The following is an 18,110-nucleotide window of genomic DNA, read 5'->3' as shown; positions in this document are numbered from 1 at the left end:
GAAATAATTCACTAGTATACACCTATCTTGAAAGTTATTAATCCAAGCGCTACAAAGCAAAACAAGATAATCTTTTCAGTTTGTTAATCCAGCAATTTGTTTAATGTATTACTTTGCTGGTCAGATTACAGTAAAAAATGGCAGTATCATACACTGCTGGGGCTAGTGTGCCCTCTGGAAAGCAATCTAGCAACCTGCCTACTCAGTCATTCATTTACTCATTCAACAAACACTTATTAAATATCAATTATATGCCAGTCATAATATACTATTACTAGTCACTTTCAATATATCACTACATCTAAATCTCAAAAAGTCAAGCAGGGTACATAATATACTCACGTAAGAGGTAAGTTAAACTACTTATCCACAATCACATATTAGTAGAATCAACCTCAAGACATTCTAGGTCCAAAGCTTGGTCTCTTTCTATTTCAACATAACATCCCAACACTTCTGACCATGACCTTCTTGGTTCCATTTCAATAAACTCACTCCCTGCTAGAAATTTATGTAGAGGACCTCTCTGGTGGTGCAGAGGTTTAAGACACAGTGCTATCAAGCTATATAGCCAGCGCAGTGTATTTCAGTATTCTACCTGGTCTGCTCCCTGCTCTGTCTCTAATGAATCCTCTCTCTCTTTTTCTCTCTCTCACACGTACCTCTGGCCTACACCCCAGTTCTTGCATGCATAAATAAATCTTTGGGGGGGGGAAGAAATTTATGTAGAATCCTCTGAGGAACTGAAATTATTTACACAGGAGTTCTAGGTTCCATCAGCAATAGTCAGGTAAAGCAGTTATCATACTATATACATCTAGGTACCTGCTGACCACAAAGAACTGACCCAATCAAAGGACAAGCTACCAACCACAGCGGGGAAATAGACCCTATGATTTCTACACTCAGGTTGGAAAATAGGAGCGAGGAGGTGTAAAAGGAAATCCCCTTCCAGGTAGCAAGCTAGCTAGATACTGATATGTGTGTATGTATGTGTATATATATATATATATATACACATACATACACACACACACACACACACACATATATATATCCGTGATTGCTTTATTTTTATAGCTGCATGTTTTTACAACCTTTAACATAAAAACATAGTATTAAATGCAGATTGAAAAATCAGATAAAATTTTCCACCTGCCAAATTAGCTGGGATTTTGTTAGTGCTACATTTAATGGGACTAAGTTAATCAGTGGTGGCAATACTACTAAAATTCACGTACTGCCCTCCTTCCATTGCTGATATAAGTATAAATTAGTAAACTTTTGGAAAAAAATTTTATGTATTATGTACAAAGAGCCTAACACTCAAACCTTTTGATTCATTAATTATAAGCAAGAATCCAGCTATCTTTTCAGACATATGCATAAAGCAAAAAATTTTATCTTTTTTCAACCTCAGTTCCAAATTATCAAGGGATACTTGTTTTATTCCTATTTACAGACAGGAATCCAGTGACCACAGACATAGAGTAATAGTCAATGTCTGAAACAATTATGCCAGTTACTTTTTTTTTTTAAGATTTATTTATTTATGCATACAAGAACTGGGGTGTAGGCCAGACGTGTGGGAAGTGAGAGGATTCACCAGATGGTAGGGAACGCAACAGTCGGATCTACTGAAATACACTGCTGAGGGGAGCAGTGGGCGAGACAGAAGAGGTCTGCTGCGCCATGTGGGTCAGCTCCCTGGTTGGCTATTAAACTCGTGCTACAGTGGCTGCTGATAGCTTCATATTGCTGAGACTTAATCCCTTGCACCACCAGGGAAGCCCCTCAAGTTACTTTCTTACAGCACTTAACCCTCCCTTTCTCTGCTGTGATGTTGAGATCAGGACTCTGTACCACACTCTGTTTTGCCAAATGAGCTGCTAGTGGGAGCCACCAATAGGGGCTGCTGAGGGAGACCAACCTGGAGGAAGAACAAGGGACTTGTTCCTTCTTTGTCTCTGCAGCAACCCTGTTTCACCCCAGCAGTGACCATCCTTCTGGCTACAGCTGACCCCAATACGTAATTTTTCTAGAACCTGGAGAATCAGTCTCATCACCTCCCTTTAGGGATACCAGGAATCAGTTAGTGCCTCCTCCTTAAGAGACAAAAGCAACAAGAGCAACAGCTGCTCAACTGAGCTCCTTTCTTATCCATGATGCTTAGAATTCCTTTTACCTTTTCCTTTAAGCCTATTCAACAATTTCTCATTTCTTATCTATGTTAATTAACTATCATCAAAAAATTCAGAATTTTAAATGCAGGAGCAGAAAGATGCCCCTGTAGTATAGACTCTAGAGCATAACCAGAACTGCCTCATTTCTAATAATCAGCATCCCTGTTACATCTTGTTTATATTAAAATATACATGCACACATATACTTACTATTAATTTACTGTGTAATTCTCCTTTTACTGTACTGTATAATAAAATACTACCAACTGCTGTACCAAGAGCCAACAAGTCAACCTGGTTACTTGTTCCTATAGCTTCTGATTTCCTTTTTTTCCTCTGGGGACTTTCCTAGAAAAAAAAGAAAAAACATTTTAGTTTCAAACAAACATCACTAACACATAAATGCAAATAGCCGCTAGCCCCCAAAAGGAAAGTGAATGCTACTGATATACTTAAAAAAAAAAAAAAAAAAAAGACTCTCAGAAGATTTCTTCCTCACTACCAAAATAAAAATCACTCCAACGGGAAGAGGAGATGTTCATAATTCTGTCTCCTGCCTCTCTGGAAAGAAGGTGCAAATAAGATAGCTCTCACTGCTGTTCCCACTTATCAGAAACCAACCACTCTTGACAGGTCCAAATGAAGCATTCCAAGCAGATTATTACAGAGCCACACCCAAGAAGCCAAAGATCCTCATCTCTCCTCCTAATATTTCTTTGCACTCTAGCTTAGTTTTCAGGAAAAGTGATGCAAATGTTTTCTTATTTTGATAAAAATGCATTTACTTCAATTTCACTCAACAATCAGTTGTAGCAAGTAAAGCAGCAGAGAGCAGACTAGAAAAATTGCTCCAGTGATAGTCTAAAGCTACACTGTGGTGGTGGTTCTAATGACTCTTAAGAGGCACAAGTCTCAACCGATGCTCAGATCAAATCCACAAGGCTCCTTTAGTTTATGCCAAATGATACGAGCAGCTCCTGTGTATCCATCAAAAAGGAAATTAACGATCACAGCTTTAGAATTCCACATCAGAATTCATAATGATGAAATTTTACTTAGAATTTCATAACTTCTCTTCCATGCTTATGATTTTTAAAGATTTTTTATTTTCTATGCATACAAGAATGGGGATATAGGTCACAGGGGTGAGAGGATTCAGCAGAGACAGAGTGGGGAGCAGTGGGCAAGACAGGCAAGCTCTGCTGCACCATGTAGGGGCTACAGCTTGATAGTGCTGATGTTAACCCCTGCACCCCCAGGGAGGCCCTTTATGACTTTTTAATTTTTTTTTAAAGATTTATTTATTTATGCATAGAAGAACTGGGGTAAGGGCCAGAGGTGTTGGGTAGGGGTGGTGAGAGGATTCAAGAGAGACAGAGTAGGGAACAGAACAGGCAGACTGACTGAAATACACTGCTGAGGGGAGCAGCAGGCGAGGCAGGAGAGGTCTGCTGCACCATTTGAGTAGCTTTCTGGCTGGGGATGTAACTTGTGCTGCAGAGGCTGCAGATCACTTCATAGGTTGTGTCTTAACCTCTTGTGTCACCAGGGAGGTCCCCCTTTATGACTTTTTAAGTTAGCACTTGCTAGTCTATGTTTCAGATAAAGAAGCACTGAGAAATCCATTCTTTTAGTTCAGAAAAGAACAATAACTCAGGAAAGAGAACATTTACTCAACAGCCCAAGATCTTCCTCTACAGCACACACACACAATTGTAGGATATATAAAAATTAATCCATCCCAAAAACCATCGATGGAAACTATGTTATCATCAGGTGCAGAAAGAATGTCAAACGGATTTACAAACCAGTTTCCATTTTCTTTTAGTTATCTTATGAGGATGTTACATTTGCAGAATTTGATTCATTAGAGTCATTTAGGTCAGCAACAACAACAAAAAAGATGTAACAAGGCCTCCCTGGTGGCACAAGTGGTTAGTTAAGTCCCAGCACTCCAAAGCTATCTGCAGCCACTGCAGCACGAGTTCCAACCCCCACCATGGAGCTACACACATGGTGCAGCAAACCTCTCCTGGCTCACCCACTGCTCCCCTCAGCAGTGTATTTCAGTCAGTCTGCCGGTTGTGTTCCCCACTCTCTCTCTGATGAATCCTCTCACCCCCGCACCTCTGGCCTACACCCAGTTCCTGTATGTATAAATAAATAAAAATAAGTCTTTTTTTAAAAAAAGAAGCACAAATAAATCTCAGACATTAAACACTTAGATATTCAAAGTCCTAATTTTACTAACAGTAAAATCTCTACTTTGGGGAGAAGCAGAGACAAGCAGGAGTACTCACAGGATCTATACACAAATTTGAGGTTCACTGGGCTAACCCTAAATATTTCAATTACTTAATCTCAAAGAATTGACTCATGCGTATTTTCTCAGAGAATTAAAAAAAAAAAAAATTCCTTTCAGGGGTCTCCTTGGAGGCGCAAGGGGTTAAGTCACAGCACTATGAAGCTATCTGCAGCCACTTCAGCATGAGCTTGATCCCAGGCCCGGGAGCTGACCCACATGGCACTGTAGACCTTCTCCTGTCTCCCCGGCTGCTCCCCTCAGCAGTGTATTTCAGTCAGTCTGCCTATTCTGCTCCCCACTCTGTCTCTAGTGAATCCTCTCACCCCCGTGCCTCTGGCCTGCATCCCAGCTCTTGTATGCATAAATAAATAAATCTTTTTTTAAAAAATTCCCATTCAGCAAGTGGAGACTGTCCAAAAAGGTCAGCCTGATAAAAAGTTTATACAACCAATGTGCATTTTCGTGAAACGTAGTATTTTAAGTATTGCCTCGTACAAAATATTTCTGAAACGAGTTTAGTGCTACTCATGATTAGAGACTACAATAGAAGTTTGCTGGCATTTTTAATCTGAACCAGTTATTCCTGTGAACAAAAATTTCAGTAACTTCCCAGAGAATCACTATCACAACTCTGGCATTCAAAAGCACCCATAATCTGCCTCTACCCCACATTTTCCAGTCTTATTGCTAATTCCATCTTTATATTACACTCCCTAATCACAAATACTCTCCCACTTTTTGTTTTTCCTTCCAGTTAGAGGGGCCTTTCCTCACTCGGTTGAAAATATATCCATATTTCAGGTCCACCTCAAGTATCATCTGCACAAGCCCTTTTTCTCTTAAGACACACGGCATACTCTGCTGAATTACCTTTATTTTTATGTCTTAATCACGTTCAGTTTTGTTTCCTCTAACATGCCTAGTACAATGTCATGTGTACACTAACTATAAATGTAAATATTATATATAAAGTAATGAAAAGGCTAAGTTAAAAATTTAGTTCATATATTTGTGACTGGAGAATCTGAGTTTCTGAAGGTACCAGCAGTGAAGACCAAAAGGATTGTGATTTCTTATACTAAAAAGTATAAGACCTTCCAATATGAAGGTCTGACAGAACTAAGCAATAAAAATATCATAACAGGTTGGATGACAGCCTATCAGCATTGATCCAGAAGGTAATTAGAAAGCCAAGTGAGAATCTGACTGAAGGAGTAGTATAGATGTGAAGACAGAGAAAAAAAACCACTCCTAGGTGATGAGAAATCTGAACTGGATCAATAAGGAATAACTTTCTACACTGAGATCCCAGAGTAAGAAGAGTACTATGCAGATTCCATACACACTCACAGAAACATGTATATATTACTGAAACAAGCTTCACAGAAAAACATTCTTACCATGCAAAGGACACTCTGATATTTTGTTTCATTGCTTTAATGCTGTCACAACCTACTGAATCTATTTCACAATCCACTAATAGATCAAAACCTATTTTTCAAAAATAATGAACCTATTTTTCAAAAATAATGACCTCTAGACTGAAAATTATGCCAAAGTTTCAAGTTTCATTCTACAATATGTCTCCTATGCCATTTTTTGGTCTACCTTACTGTAATTTACTCTGGCATATGTTTAAGTTTCATGGATAACAGTAGACAAAAATATGTGCATTTTGCAAATAACTATATAGCCTTCATAGCAAAATCAATTAAATTCTAACACGTAGGAACGTCTGTTTCTCCCAATGGAATCTAATCTGCAAATTGTCCCTTCTTTTGAAGTCTAAGACTAGAGAGATGTTAAGAGAACACTATAGGGCCTCCCCGGTGGCGCAGCGGTCGAGCGCTGGGTTGCGAAGCTGCCCACGGCCTCTGCAGCTCTGGTTCGATCCCCCGCTGCTCCCCAGCCACTGGAGGAGGGTCCCGCATGGCGCACAGACCTCTCCTGCCGCCCGCTGCTCCCCTCAGCAGTGTACTTCTTCGGTCTTTCTGCCTGCTCTGCTCCTCGCTCTGGCTCTGGTAAATTCTCTCACCCTCCCGCGCTTCTGAGTGTACCCAGTGCTTGTATAAATAAATAAATCAATAAATCTTAAAAAAAAAAAAGAGAGAGAGAACACTATACAGGACCACAATGGATTATGCCACATGATACTGACTTCATTTTTTCCCTAGAAACATCCCTGATGCAATTGTGCTTGCTCTGTCCATCATTTGAAATGCCATGTGCTTTGCTGAATGAGGAGTAAGCTTTCTGGAGTCATCTTAACTACAGTGACAACACATCAGCGTAAGTACCTTTACAATGGTAGTCAATGGAAGAGAAGGTCTGTTTTCCAGGGTGCCACAGTAATCAGGGAGAAAAAAAGAGAACAGTTTTCAAGATTTAAGGGAGAAATGAAGTAGTAGGATCAATCCCTAGGTGGCTCAGTTATTTACTATGTGACTTTGGCCTATCATTTCCCATTTTAGCCTGTTTACACATATAAAGTGAAATGATCTGAAAACAGCATTCATCTAAGTCCATCAATTTGTCTCCTTGCTTTTTCATCATTAGAGGTCCTTTTTTCCCAGGCTCCATCAGTAAATGGAATACTCAGTTATAAAATTTGTATAACCCTAGAAAAACTTTAGTGTCATAAATGCAAAGTAACCATATTACAACCATTCTGCATTTATGAGCCTATTTAATTCCTGTTACTCAAGAAATCAAGCATCAATTTATTTTTTCCCCATTGCTAAGAGTAACATCACTAAACATCCTTGGGTGGCAAATGCTAACTACTGTATGATACTCTCACAAACTGATTTACGTTGAGAAATGTAGCAGTAAAGTGGTAGATATACCTATGTGGAATTCCCAGATTCATTCAATAACAACTAACCTTTACTGAGCACATAGATGCCAGGCCAAGTTGCGCCATTCACATATATTCCCTTAATTAGTCCTAAAAAACCCTTATTTAATATAATGTCCATTTCATATTTAAGAATATGCCATAAGCCAAAATCTTAAGATGCCAGAACATGGGCTTCAGAATAACATCCTTTTGGTGTCTCATACTCTAAAGCCCCAATAAGATAAGAGCATCTTAAAATTTAAGTGGCAAGGATCATATAACCTCAAGGACTCAAAGGACTTGAGAGAAGATGAAGTAGTTGCTACAAAACACTATTTTCTATATTTAAAAATCACAGGACTTTTGAATTTACACCATAAAACAGGTTAAGGTTGTTTTAATCCAGGAAAACTGCCTCGCTCCCTAATTTTCAAGTAAAACTAATCCCAAAATTATGAGGACTGGACAGCTCCACATTCCTCCCTACTCTGAATTCTGAACCTCAAGATCTAGGGTGACAGTGTTAATTCACTGTACCCTGAGACTCTTGTGGCCACAACCACTGGGTGGTCAGAAAAGTCATGACGTATTTTTTTCTTTGAAAAATATGGAGGGGGAAAAAAAAAAGCACCATGACTTTTCCAACAACCCAGTATTTTATTGCTTATTAACGCCCTGGTCAACTCATTCCAACTTTCTTATTTCTAATTCACAATTAGTTTTTTTAAATGTAATAACGTAATGTAAGTGCAATAATTTCAGGCCATTTCACAATTGTTTGACTAAAATCAAAGCATATAGGCAAAAGGATTCTGATATCCACAGAAACTTTTTTCTGATGCCCAACTCTCATTTTTCAGTGAGGGCCGCCAAATTAAATGTTATGTTCAGTGTGACAAAAGCAAAAGTTCTATTTATGAAACCAAATCCAGATATCTTCCTACTGTGTCAGTGTTCTGTATAATCGCAAACTTTTTTTCCTGAGGCATAAAGTGTGGCTAAGTCAACAAATAATCAAAGTGGGTTAACAAAATCTTGCCAGCCTAATATTAACTATTTGTTGCAGCTAATAGAGAACTACACTTTAAAAATCTTAATTCTAGTCCTGGTTCCATTTTTAGTTTTATGCAAGTTGCTTAATTTTGCAGAGCCTCAGTTTTTCTTCCCGAACAAGGTAAGAAGTTTTTCTCCTTCTCTAACTTGAAGAACTAGCCAAACAAATGTAAGATACGAGTAACAACTAACACTTACTGCACTTAAACACCAAGAACTATTCAAAATGCTTCATTCATTATTTTAAAAACATTAAATTTCCACAATCACCCAATGAAGTGGGTACTAGTATCCCCATTTTACAATTGGTGAATTAGAAGCATAACTTCTACCAAGAAGCAAAGTTTGGATTCAAATATAACCACTACAGCTTGGGTCAGGTGTGTAACAAACCACTGCTCCATATTTCCCCTCAGTATATTAATAAACATTCAATATTATAATTAGTAATATCACTTTACAGGGCTGTTAAAAGACAAGCAGAAAACTTTGAAAAGGAAGAATGTGCAGAGTGCTGCAATGCTAACGACAACTGTTAAGTGCAAATTTTATGCTAGAGACAACCTAGACAAGGTTTCTTTTACTAGTCAGTAAGAGTCACTTCATCTAAAAACTGAAATCTAGCTTAAAATCTGGAAATATGTAAATACACTCTCCCAAAGTATAATCAATGAAATAAATGTATCCTTATTTCCATCTTCAGAATTTAGCAGAAAGTTCCCCAATCCTTAGATGGACTTAAGCGTTGTCCTAAATACCAGCTTTTGAGGTGTCACATATGCTTTCAGCTAAATGACACACACCTCACAATACCGGATTCTAATGTATCACTTTGGAGTGATTTGGTGTGACTACTCTATCCTGCAGTTATACCACGTGCGTGAGTGTAGGGCAGTGAGAAACAGTGAATGAGATACCTGAGATGGGTCCCTAACAGTGATACGCCTTGCCTAACTCAGCATCCGTAGAGAAACTTCACTAGACTCTTAAGTTAAACTGCTTCACTTCATCTTCACAGCTAAATGCAAACTTCAGACTTGGGAGGCGGGGATGGAGGAAAGAGTATATAAAGGGAGAGCGGAGCAGACAGTAAAAAATAAAAAGGGAAGAATGTTTAAAAGAAAATAGAAACCAGCCTGGGACAACCGATTTTTCAAAAGTGAGTCCGCGTCCAGAACGTGGCCGGGAACACGTGGTGAGCCGGCACCCTAGCGGGGTGCCGGAGGGTGGCAGGGGTGCGGGGTGGGGGGGCAGCCCGGAAGCCAGGAAACAGACTAGCTCATGCCAACCACTCCGGGCAAAGTCGATGAACTGAGTCGGGGGTCGTAGAAAGGTAACATACCTTCAAACCCCGGCTCTGTCAAAAGCCCGAGCCCTGAAGTGCGCACGCCGAGGAGCGAGGCCTGGCCGGAGGAAGTCGCCCCTGGAGGGCCGGGGGCCTTCGCGAACATGGCGACAGCCGGGCGCGGGGCGCGGGCCGCGTGGAGCCCGCCGGCGGGGCTCAGGCCCCAGGCTCGGAGCGCCCCACCGCGCCCCCTCGCAGGGCCCGGGGCCAGGCCGCACGCGGGGCCGCCGGCGCGGGCCCAGTCCACGCTGCCGCCGCGCTCCGAGCTCCGCGCCCCGCGCGGCCAGCCGCCACGCGCGATGCGGGGCCACGCGCCGCCGTGTCAGGGGGAGCCCAGACCGAGACCCGGGGGGCGCCCGCCCCCCGCCGCCCCGCTCGCCTTACCTTGGCCTGCAGCCGCGCGGGCGCCCAGGCCAGGCAGGTGCAGGTACCGCTGAGGTGCGCGGAAGGCACGTACTCCTGGTGCAGCCGGTTGCTGCCGGTCTCCCACACCCGCAGGTGGCCGTCGGTGGACGCCAGAGCGAAGTAGGCCTGGCTCTGCGGGGAGAAGGCGCAGGGGACCCCCGCCGGGGACAGGGGGTCCGCAACGCCGCCGCCGCCCGCCGCCATTGCTGCTCTGGCTTCGCGGTAGCCACGTGTTCGTCCATGCGCAGGCGCAAGGGCGTGGGGCGGGGCCGGGGCGGAGGCTCCGGGCTGGAGGGAGCGCTGGGAGCGGAGGGCGGAGGTCTTCGCTGCGCCAGCAGGGACTGGGCTGGCCCACCCTGTGGACGGTGGCCGGGTGGGCCCAATACGCCTCTGTGCGGAGGCGGAAAGCGACGTGTGGAGGAAAGTGAATGTCGCCTTCAGAGCAGGACAGTTTCTTTTTTAAAAAAAAAGAAAGAAAGAAAAAGGTTTTTGGTTGTTTCAATTATATGATTGAAGTAAAGGTTTCAAAGAATTATTCAGGCCTCCCTGGTGGCGCAAGGGGTTGTCAGCGCTGTGAAGCTAGGAGCAGCCAGCCACTGCAGCACGAGTTCGATCCCTGGCGCGGCAGACCTCGCCTGTCTCGCCGCTGCTCCCCTCAGCAGTGTATTTCAGTACATCTGCCTATTCTGCTCCCCACTCTGTCTCCGGTGAATCCTCTCACCCTCCGGCGCATCTGACCTATACCCCGGTTCTTGTATAAAATAAATAAATCAATCTTAAAATTCCCTTTTATTTCCTTGACTTATCCCACGTTACTATACCAAATAGACAATGTTTAATGTCTTCATAATTCACCAAATATATGCATTCTGATTCAACAAATGCCAGCTGTTTTTGAGACCACACAAAGCTGATTGCCTGGCAGCGAAAACAAAAACACCCCCCTCACCTTTCCACTGAAACTGTTATAGGACAGCCCCGATATTGAACGGCTTCCTGGCTGTGGGACCTCCCCCGAGCGCTTAAAAGGGACTTATTAATACACAAAAGGTCAATAAAAGGTTTATTTACAAGGGAAAAGGAAATAAGGAAAATGTACAACTCAGGGAGAAAATAGGGAAATAAAGTCTTTAATGCGTCCTACCCGATCCCCCGACCTGGAAACCCAAAGTCACTCTCAGAGCTGGCCGGATGCTGCGAGCTGGCGGAGATCCAAAATGGGGGACCCCCAAAGCCCACGTGTCTGCCTTTATACCAACTTGGCTGCTTAACCCCACCCTCAGGTCCCAGCCACCTTCCCTTTGGCGGTGATGGGATTTGGAGTTCCCAGTGTCTTTGGTTTTGGCCTGGGGTGGGGGTGGAGTCCACAAAGCCTGTATGGAATTAGCTTTAGGACATCCTTTTCCCCCTAACAAAACCACCAACTTTCAGTAAGTCACCAAAGTTACCAACGGGAAGGAGAGAGAGGAGGCACCCGCTTCACGTTCTCTAGGCCTTTTAGAAAATGTCTAGTTGTCCCTTTGGCCACATAAATGCAAATCTATAGGACAGGTATATTGCAGACATCAAAGGGATGGGCACTTGTTCAAAAAAGAAACCCACACGTGTTACTAAGGCAAAACTTGAAGAATCTATGATGTTACCCAGCATGCAACTGGCACTGTTGTAAACAAACAAGTAAAGGGCAAGATCCCTGACAGGAGAACTTATGTTCCTATTGAGCGTATAAAGCATCTAAGAGCTGAGAAAGCTTTCTGAAATTTGTGAAAGAAAGTGATCAGGAAAAAAAGGGAAGCCAAAGAGAAAGTTACTTGGGTTCCACTGAAGCGCCAGCCTGCTCCACCCAGAGCAGCTCATGGTGTGAGAAGCAATGGAAAGTTGGCTGAGCTGCAGGGACCCATTCCCTATGGATTAGTGGCGTGACAGACCACTGGAGTATTAAAAAAATAAAAAGCAAATTATACTCATGGCTATGGGGAGACTGAAGCTTTTACGGCTAGGGAGTATCTAGGTGCACTACCTACCACGCATTTGCACTTTAGAATATTTGGAATGACAGAAACAAGTCTACATTTTTAAAAAGTCCCACTGGATGCTGATGGAGACTGTAAAAGACAAGAATGAATGCAGAAAAAAGAGAGAAGGACAGTGACAGGTTGGACTGCTAAAAACAGTAAAGGCAGTGAGAAGTGATCAGATTCCAGATATATCTGAAGTTAAAGCTAACAGCACTGTGGTTCTTCTGCCCACTTCTTGACTGGATTGTTTATTTTGTTTTTGTTGAGCTGTGTGAGTTCTTTGTATATCTTTGTGATCAGTCCCTTATCAGTTGAATTGAGTGCAAACATTTTTTCCCCAATCAGTGTGGTGTCTGTTTTGGTTAATGTTTCTTTGGCGTACAGAAGCTTTTCAGTTTGATGTAATCCCAGGTGTTTATCTTTGCCTTCACTATCACTGCTTTGGGTTATGAGTCTTTAAAGATGTTTCTGAGATGTATGTCTTGTAGTGTTTTTTACCTTTATTTTCTTCTATATATTTTATGGTTTCAGGTCTTATGTCCAGTACTTTTACTCATTTTGAGTTGATTTTTGTGCATGGTGAGAGGTAGCGGTCTAGTTTCATTTTTTTTTTTTTTGTATTTGGAGGTCCAGTTTTCCCAGCACCATTTATTGAACAAACTGATGACTGGATCAAGAAGATGTGGAATATATACACAATGGAATATTATTCAGCAATCAAAAAAGATAAACTCATGCCACTCGCAGCAACATGGATGGAGCTAGAAGGAATGATGCTCAGTGAAATAAGCCAGAAGGAAAAAGAACAATATTGGATGGTTTCACTTATAACAGGAATATAGGGGAACCAAATAAGACATCAGTATAAAAATAATAATAATAACAGTAAAAGACACAACAAAGCAAAAACAGACAATTACAAACCTGAGACATACTGCAGGGGAGGAGGAGGAAGAGGGATCAGAGGGAGAGAGGGAGGAGCACAGGGGACTGTGGTAATGGTGCATGGGTGCCTTGGGGAAGGAAATTCTATGGGGACTCAATCTGAGGGGGTGGGGGGAAGCAAATATTGTTTAAAAAAATTTAAAAAATGATAAGTGTTAAAAAATAATGCTAACAGCACTGGCCCTCCCTGGTGGCGCAGGGGTTAAAGTCTCGGGCCACTGCAGCATGAATTTGATGCCCCCGCCCCCCAGGGACATAAACCACATGGCACAGTAGACCTCTCCTATCTCACCCACTGCTCCCCTCAGCAATGTATGTCAGTAGAGCCCCCTGTTCTGTTCCCCACTTTGTCTCTGGTGAGTCCTCTCGCCTCCCTGCACCTCTGGTCCACACTCCAGTTCAGATGCTAATCCAATCAACATATGTATAAAATTTCTCTTATGAAAGATAATGAAATTCTAGATATCTGATGTACAACATTATGCCTATAGATAACAACATTGTATGATACACTTAAAAATCTACTGAGACCAGATTTCATGTTAGGTATTCTTATAGTATTTTTTCATGTTTAATGATGATAAAAAGACAAAACAAAAACTTCTGCCTGAGAGAAAAATAACTTACTATTATATTACATGTAAATATTATTACCATACAATTAATGTACATTATTAGATTATTGAATCATATGAAATTCATCCATTTTAAATATTAAAGCAGCTCTTTCATATGGCTCAATGAAACATGATCGAGCTGTAAACAGCATTTATGTAGTTATAGTTATGTGAGTGCTGAATATTGATTCAACTAAAGTTATAATAAAATGGTATTGAGAGATGCAGGGACAGGATGTGAATATATATTTGCAAATTAAGGCAGCACTGAGGTATGAAAGAGAGCTAAATCCTCAATTGCCATCATGGGAAGTCAGTAACAAATTATGAGATATGGCTGAAGAATTAATAATTAGTAATTATGACATAGTCTTTAGCAGTATAGTTACTTTTAAAAGCTTAAATGGAAAGAGACTTTACCATAAAAACCTTGCGGAACTCCTTCATTTTTTAAACTTCGTTCCCAGTTAAAAAAAAGTTTGCTTCAGGGCCTCCCCGGTGGCGCAGCGGTTGAGCGCTGGGTTGCGAAGCTGCCCGCGGCCTCTGCGGCGCCGGTTCGATCCCCGGCTGCTCCCCGGCCACCAGTGGAGGGTCCCACATGGCGCGCAGACCTCTCCTGCCGCCCGCTGCTCCCCTCAGCAGTGTACTTCTGTCCCTCTGCCTGCTCTGCTCCCCGCTCTGGCTCTGGTGAATTCTCTCGCCCTCCCGCGCTTCTGACTGTACCCAGTGCATGTATTAAAAAAAAAAACGAAAACAAACAAACAAATAAATAAATAAATAAAACATGCCTCTATTTTAAAAAAAAAAAAGTAAAAAAAAAAGTTTGCTTCATAAACTTAATAGACCTTTCTTGCTATAAGGATTTTTCAAGTCTGGCTGTGAGGATACTAAACTGAGACAACTCATCTCAAGAATTTAATAGTATAGAATACCATGCCCCGGGCACACGGTAGGTACTCCATAAATGACATTGAACTGGGATCTTTCCTGCTTCTGATTTTCAGTCATTATCACCCTTGTTCTTAATTCTGCTCTTTTTCTCACAACTGCAACCTTGACCCTACCAATATTCTCTCTGTCCCCAATTCCAGCCCTTCATCCACCTTACTAAGAATTTAACTTAACTAATTTCTATCAATCCTAAAGAGTAATAGAGCTTCTCAATGCTAATCCTTAGCAAAACAGTAACAAATCAAGTCCAGCAACATATAAAAGGAGTACGTACTGTGAAAAGTGGGATTTACTCCAGGAATTCAAGGTTTGTTTAGCACTCAAAAGCCTATAAATACAATATACCATATTAATAGAATAAAGGATAAAAATTGACAATCCCAAAAGATACAGAAAAGAATTTTGAATCTGACACCTGTTCATGATTTAAAAAAAAAAAACAAACTTTTAACCAACTAGAAATAAAAGGAGGCATCCTCAATCTGATAAAGGGGACCAACAAAAATTCCACAGTTCACTTTATTCTTCATGGTGGAAGACCGAATGCTTTCTTCCCAAGATTGAGAATAAATCAGAACTGTTCATGCTCACCAGTTCTAGTCAACACAAGTTCAATCTGTTACAGGACCGGGAGAGGGGCACCCCAGAACTCCCAAACCTGCCTGCTCTAAATAGGTTCTGCCATCTGATGCATCAAGACAAAACATATAAGGCCTTCAATGGAAAGGAACTTTAATACAATTAGTATGCAATACAGACAACACAAAGAATATAGCACCCGAAATTTCCCATCCCCTCATGGGTAAAAGTCCAGCCAAACAGGATTGGTCCAAAGCAAGGCCCAAAAGCCTGACACAAGTCTAAAGTACCTTCCAGCAGGAACCCATAGAACAGGGTCAGAAACGGTCAGACAAGTCTGGAGGAAAAGAGCAAAATCAAGCTAAAAGCTGCCATTGTTAACCTCCCCACGGGTCTCTCACCCACATTTGTTTCAACCAATCCAGGACCAAGAAGTAAGCACAGTTTCTTCACATGTCTCTCTGCTCCACATGCCTCCTCCAGGCCTCCTTCTTGCTCTCCATCCTGTTTCCTTCCTACTCCAGTCTCCTTTTCAGCTTCTTTTCCTCCCTGCTCAGTTGCACCCTCCTTTGGGTGGGGCAGGGAACCTGGAACCTCCCCTTTTCCTGGGGACCGCCCTGTTACAAATATACAAAAATTTCACTGCATTTCTATATACAATCAATGAACAATTTGAAAATTATATTAAGAAAATTATTTCATTTGCAACAGCGCCAAAAGACTAAAATATGTGGGAATAAATTCAGCAAAGGAATTTCAGCTTAAATTTTAAAAAGTACAAAACTTGCTAAGAGAAATTGAGGGAGACCTAAATACATGGGGAGACATTCCATGTTCATTAATTAGTAAATTCAATATTGTCAAGATGGAAATTGTCAAATTGCTCTATAAATTAAATACAATCCCTATAAAAATCTTAGCAGGGCTTTTCATAGAAATTGATACTGGCAAGGTGCCAAGACAATTCAGTGGGCAAGAATATTCTTCTTCATAAAAAGTGTTGGGCCAACTGGATACCCACATGCAAATATATATATATATATATATGAAGAAATAAGAAAATAAACAGTCAATTAAAAATCACCACAAGATTTGCATAAATATTTCATCAAAGATATATAAATGACTAATAAGTACTTGAAAAGATTCTTAAAATCATTAGTCGTTTAGAAAATGTCAAACATTAAGATACTGCTCCATGCCCATTAGAATGTTTTTTTTTAATAAAGATTTATTTATTTATGCATACAAGAACTGGAGTACAGGCCAGAGGTCCGGGAGGTGAGAAGATTAACCAGAGACAGAGTGGGGAACAGAACAGGCAGACTGACTGAAATACACTGCTGAGGGGAGCACCGGGGAGTCAGGAGAGGTCTGCTGCGCCATGTGGGTTGCTCCCTGGTCAGGCATCAAACTTGTGCTACAGCGGCTGCAGAGAGCTTCATAGGTTGCATCTTAACCGCTTGTGCCACCAGGGAGACCCCTAGAATAGTTTTAATGTAAAAAAAAAGACAGACATAGGACCTCCCTGGTGGCACAGGGGTTAAAGACAGCTATCAAGCTATCACCAGCCACTGCAGCATGAGTTCGATCCCTGGCTGGCCAGGGAGCAACCCACATGGCGCAGACCTCTCCTATCTTACCCACTGCTCCCCTCAGCACTGTATTTCAGTCCATCTGCCTGTTCTGCTCCCCACTCTGTCTCTGGTGAATCCTCTCACACCCGCATCTCTTGCTTACACCCCAGTCATTGTATGCATACATAAATAAATCTTTAAAAAAAAAAGATAAACATAACAAGTGATAGTGAAGATGTGAATCTCATTTAACCATCTTATCACATGAAATGTCCTTAGTATGACAATATGTACTGTGATTAGGTAAGAGGTCCTTATTCTTAGAAAATAGTCGCTGAAGTGTTTAGGGATAAAAGACTGTCTCCAATCTATTTTCAAATGGTTCACAAAATATGTGAGTGTGTGTCGTATGTGTGCTGTATGGAGAGAGAAAAGAAGAGGGAGGAAACAAAAAAGCAAAGGGCTGAAAATGTAAACAGTTGGTGAATTTGCATTACAGGTATACAACTTTTAAAATTATATAGGAGGCCTCCCTGGTGGCGCAGGGATTAAGACGCAACCTATGAAGCAATCCACAGCCACTGCAGCACGAGTTCGATTCCCGGCCTGCCAGAGAGAAACCCACATGGCGGGACAGATCTCTCCTGTCTCGCCCACTGCTCCCCTCAGCAGTGTACTTCGGTCCGTCTGCCTGTTCTGTTTCCCACTCTGTCTCTGGTGAATCCTCTCACCCCCGCATCTCTGGCCTGTACCCCAATTCTTGTATATAAATAAATATTTTTTAAAAATTAAAATTATATAGGGCCTCCCTGGTGGTGCAAAGGCATTAAGTGTCAGCACTATGAAGCTATCTGCAGCTACTGCAGCAGAGTTCCATCCCCGGAGAGGGAGCTGATCCACATGGCATAGCACATGTCTCCTGTCTTGCCTGCTACATCCCTCAGCAGTGTATTTCCTCCCTGCTCAGCTCCACCCTCCCTTGGGTGGGGCAGGGATCCAGAAACCTCCCCTTTTCCTGGGGACCACCCTGTTACAAACTAATATCATGTTAGTGATATTTAATGATAAATGAGACTTTGGCCTCCAAAGATAATCTTTTCCCATTTTAAGATGTTCTACTTAGTTAGGGAGAGGTCAAAATACTTAGTTAACTATGTTATAGTGTAATTACCTTATTTTTTAAAATCCCATTTGAGTAAGTATATAGTGAAAACTGCATTTCAGTCTTCCTGGACTACCTGGGCCTGGGGCGGTCAGTCAAGTGGTCAAAGCCATGAAAAGGGACGTGCATGG

General features: G+C 41.8%; 1 protein-coding gene across 1 annotated transcript in view; it reads right to left on the bottom strand.

Moving 5' to 3' along the window:
• WDR43 (WD repeat domain 43) overlaps positions 1 to 10,334 on the bottom strand; it is a gene marked incomplete at its 5' end in the record, with an annotated part of 40,806 nt that extends 30,472 nt beyond the window's left edge. The window contains 2 exons of the mRNA XM_084235646.1: positions 2,394 to 2,531; positions 10,110 to 10,334. Coding sequence (XP_084091772.1) covers positions 2,394 to 2,531; positions 10,110 to 10,334 — 363 coding nt within the window. The remainder of the gene's footprint in view (positions 1 to 2,393; positions 2,532 to 10,109) is intronic.
• Positions 10,335 to 18,110: the final 7,776 nt, after the last annotated feature.

The sequence above is a fragment of the Talpa europaea genome (genome assembly GCF_964194135.1).
Source record: "Talpa europaea genome assembly, chromosome: 6".
NCBI lineage: Eukaryota > Metazoa > Chordata > Mammalia > Eulipotyphla > Talpidae > Talpa > Talpa europaea.
Note: the sequence above shows the minus strand (reverse complement) of the source record. Positions and strands in the feature narration are given on the sequence as shown.